Below are 2,401 nucleotides of genomic sequence, written 5' to 3'. Positions count from 1 at the left end.
TACTAATAAATTATTAAAAATCTATTTACAAAAATGTATAACATTTTTATCATGTGTACTTTGATATTCTTTCACCATTTGCAAGGTTCTTCTGGGTTAAAGCTGAATTGAATGCAGTAGGAGGGTTCATTTATGCTGATTTTAACCTTAAAAAAACAATGTGACTGGACTATTAATTTCTGTATTACATTATATTTTTAGCATGTAACAGTAATGAGAAGTTTGGAGGATAGTGTGCTTAATTGTCATGAAAATATTGAAAAAAATTGAATGGTTAAAAAAATAGGCATTATATATAATTGTAGAATTAATTATATTAGTAATGTAATATAATATAATTTTCTTTTTTTATTTTGGGTTCAAGTATGATCCACATTTTTTCTTTGTGATGTTCACCCATTTGGCACTATGTGACTTGAAACCATGACTTTTCTTCATACAGAAGCAAGACTCCAGTGATGGTTCCCGTCCTCTTGTTCACCAGGCGTCTAATGAGAGCAGAGCTTCCATTACAGAGTCTCTATCAGAGTTCTTTGATGCGCAGGAAGTGCTGCTGTCAGCTAGCTCTTCAGAAAATGAGGTGAGAATGAAATCCCCTCTTTTTTTTCAGTTCCATAAATGTACTGCTCAAAGTGTCATCGCATGCGCGTGTCATTCGCTGGGCACCAAAAGTGGCCAAAATGAGTCGTACACTGGCCAGAGTTTGGACACTCTCCTTCACCTCAGGCAGACACTGAACCGAACACCCTATTAGGAGACAGAGGAAGGGACTAATAATATTAAGCATGTAATAAGTGCTATGGATGACATTCCACAGCTAGAGGAACCAGCCTGCCTGCCATCCCTGCTTTCTCACTCTAACTTAATTTCTGCCTTTCTGCCTCACATTGAGGCCGACCTGCTTAAGCGTCTCCTGTAGCAGAAGTAATATGAAAATTGAGATAATTGCTTCTCTAAATATACCTCATGCAGAATTAGGCTTCTGTGTGAATTTGTACACCGAAAAACGTTCTTCATCTTCTCCATTTGAGTGATGGACAATGAAATCTGCTCTATCTTTATGGTTTTGATAATGTGGTATATTAGAGGGTGCAGAGAGATCCACATGGAGATGATTTCCAGTTGTTAGATGGTCAGTAGACTAGCTATGATACATATATATTGTCAGAGAGCCAAACACCTGTAATGATGATGTGTGGTTTCCTGCTAGCCTTCGGAAGATGACTCATATATCAGTGACATCAGTGACAACGTGTCTATGGATAACTTCAGCAACGAGGTAGAGAATGAGAGACTCAATACAGGTGGGTATGCCACATTTTTCCTCAAGTCATTGATATTTTGCTGTCATTCCATTGTTATTTCCAGTGAGAATCTCTTACGGTCTACATTTGACAGCTGTTTTATAGCTGTATGAGGGATTAGGTGTGTTCTGAAAAAGCACTGTCAAGCAATTTTAACGAGCCTGAACTGAAACTTCCAGAGACATTGCTGGAATTGATCCGCAAGCGTTTTTCCTTTTTAGGCTGTGTAGAGAACAGTGGTTCTCAAGAACAGCGGCGGTCTTGTCTTCCCTCCCCCAGTCCCAATACCAGCAACATCAGCCTGTGGAACATCCTGAAGAACAACATTGGGAAGGACTTGTCTAAAGTAGCCATGCCTGTTCAACTCAACGAGCCGCTCAACACTCTGCAGAGACTGTGTGAGGAACTGGAGTACAGCGAACTACTGGACAAGGCTGCACACACACAGGACCCGTTTGAGCGCATGGTAGGGAGAGGTCACAAAATTTCACAAACCTATTTGCATATGTACAGTATTTAGATTCAAACATGCATAAACTTGCATTATTATTTGAGCTAATCACAGTCATTGTGCACATTCAAATAAAAAGAAATGCGAATAGTCAATGCTAGAAATGCCAAGAAATTTGTTTTTGCACATTTTTGGTGCAAATATGAATTCTCGAGAGGCATTCTGACTGCCATTTGTGAATGCAAAGCGTTCTGATTTCGCTTTATGTTCACATTTGCGTGTCCATACAAAGCTAATGTAACGAAACATCACTGAGGAAGAGATGAGAGCTCAAGATCTGCATAAAAAGCATAATGCAAGCATAAAAACTACTGTCTAATAGGGCCAAAACAGAAATTCATAACTATTTCTTTATGTGAAATAAATGGTCTCAGGTTTAAATGCACTTCCTTAGAATATCACATGAAAGTGAAGAAATTAGAGAAATATATCCTTATTGCATAATAATATTCTAATAATATTGTCATGTTCAATTTAAATCCCTATTATGTTACAATAATATAATATTAAAGGGGTCATATGATGCGATTTCAATTTTTCCTTTCTCTTTGGAGTGTTACAAGCCCTTGGTGCATAAAGATCTGTA

The 2,401-nt window shown here is 37.8% G+C and overlaps 1 protein-coding gene across 2 annotated transcripts in view; it reads left to right on the top strand.

Moving 5' to 3' along the window:
* LOC107678127 (oxysterol-binding protein-related protein 3-like) overlaps positions 1-2,401 on the top strand; it is a 44,175-nt gene that overhangs the window by 29,752 nt on the left and 12,022 nt on the right. For both annotated transcript variants that reach the window (XM_016473290.1, XM_016473291.1), the window contains 3 exons: positions 443-580; positions 1,211-1,304; positions 1,526-1,770. In XM_016473290.1, coding sequence (XP_016328776.1) covers positions 443-580; positions 1,211-1,304; positions 1,526-1,770 — 477 coding nt within the window. The remainder of the gene's footprint in view (positions 1-442; positions 581-1,210; positions 1,305-1,525; positions 1,771-2,401) is intronic.

This window comes from Sinocyclocheilus anshuiensis, unplaced genomic scaffold, assembly GCF_001515605.1.
Source record: "Sinocyclocheilus anshuiensis isolate Anshui unplaced genomic scaffold, SAMN03320099.WGS_v1.1 scaffold1512, whole genome shotgun sequence".
Classification (NCBI taxonomy): domain Eukaryota; kingdom Metazoa; phylum Chordata; class Actinopteri; order Cypriniformes; family Cyprinidae; genus Sinocyclocheilus; species Sinocyclocheilus anshuiensis.
Note: the sequence above shows the minus strand (reverse complement) of the source record. Positions and strands in the feature narration are given on the sequence as shown.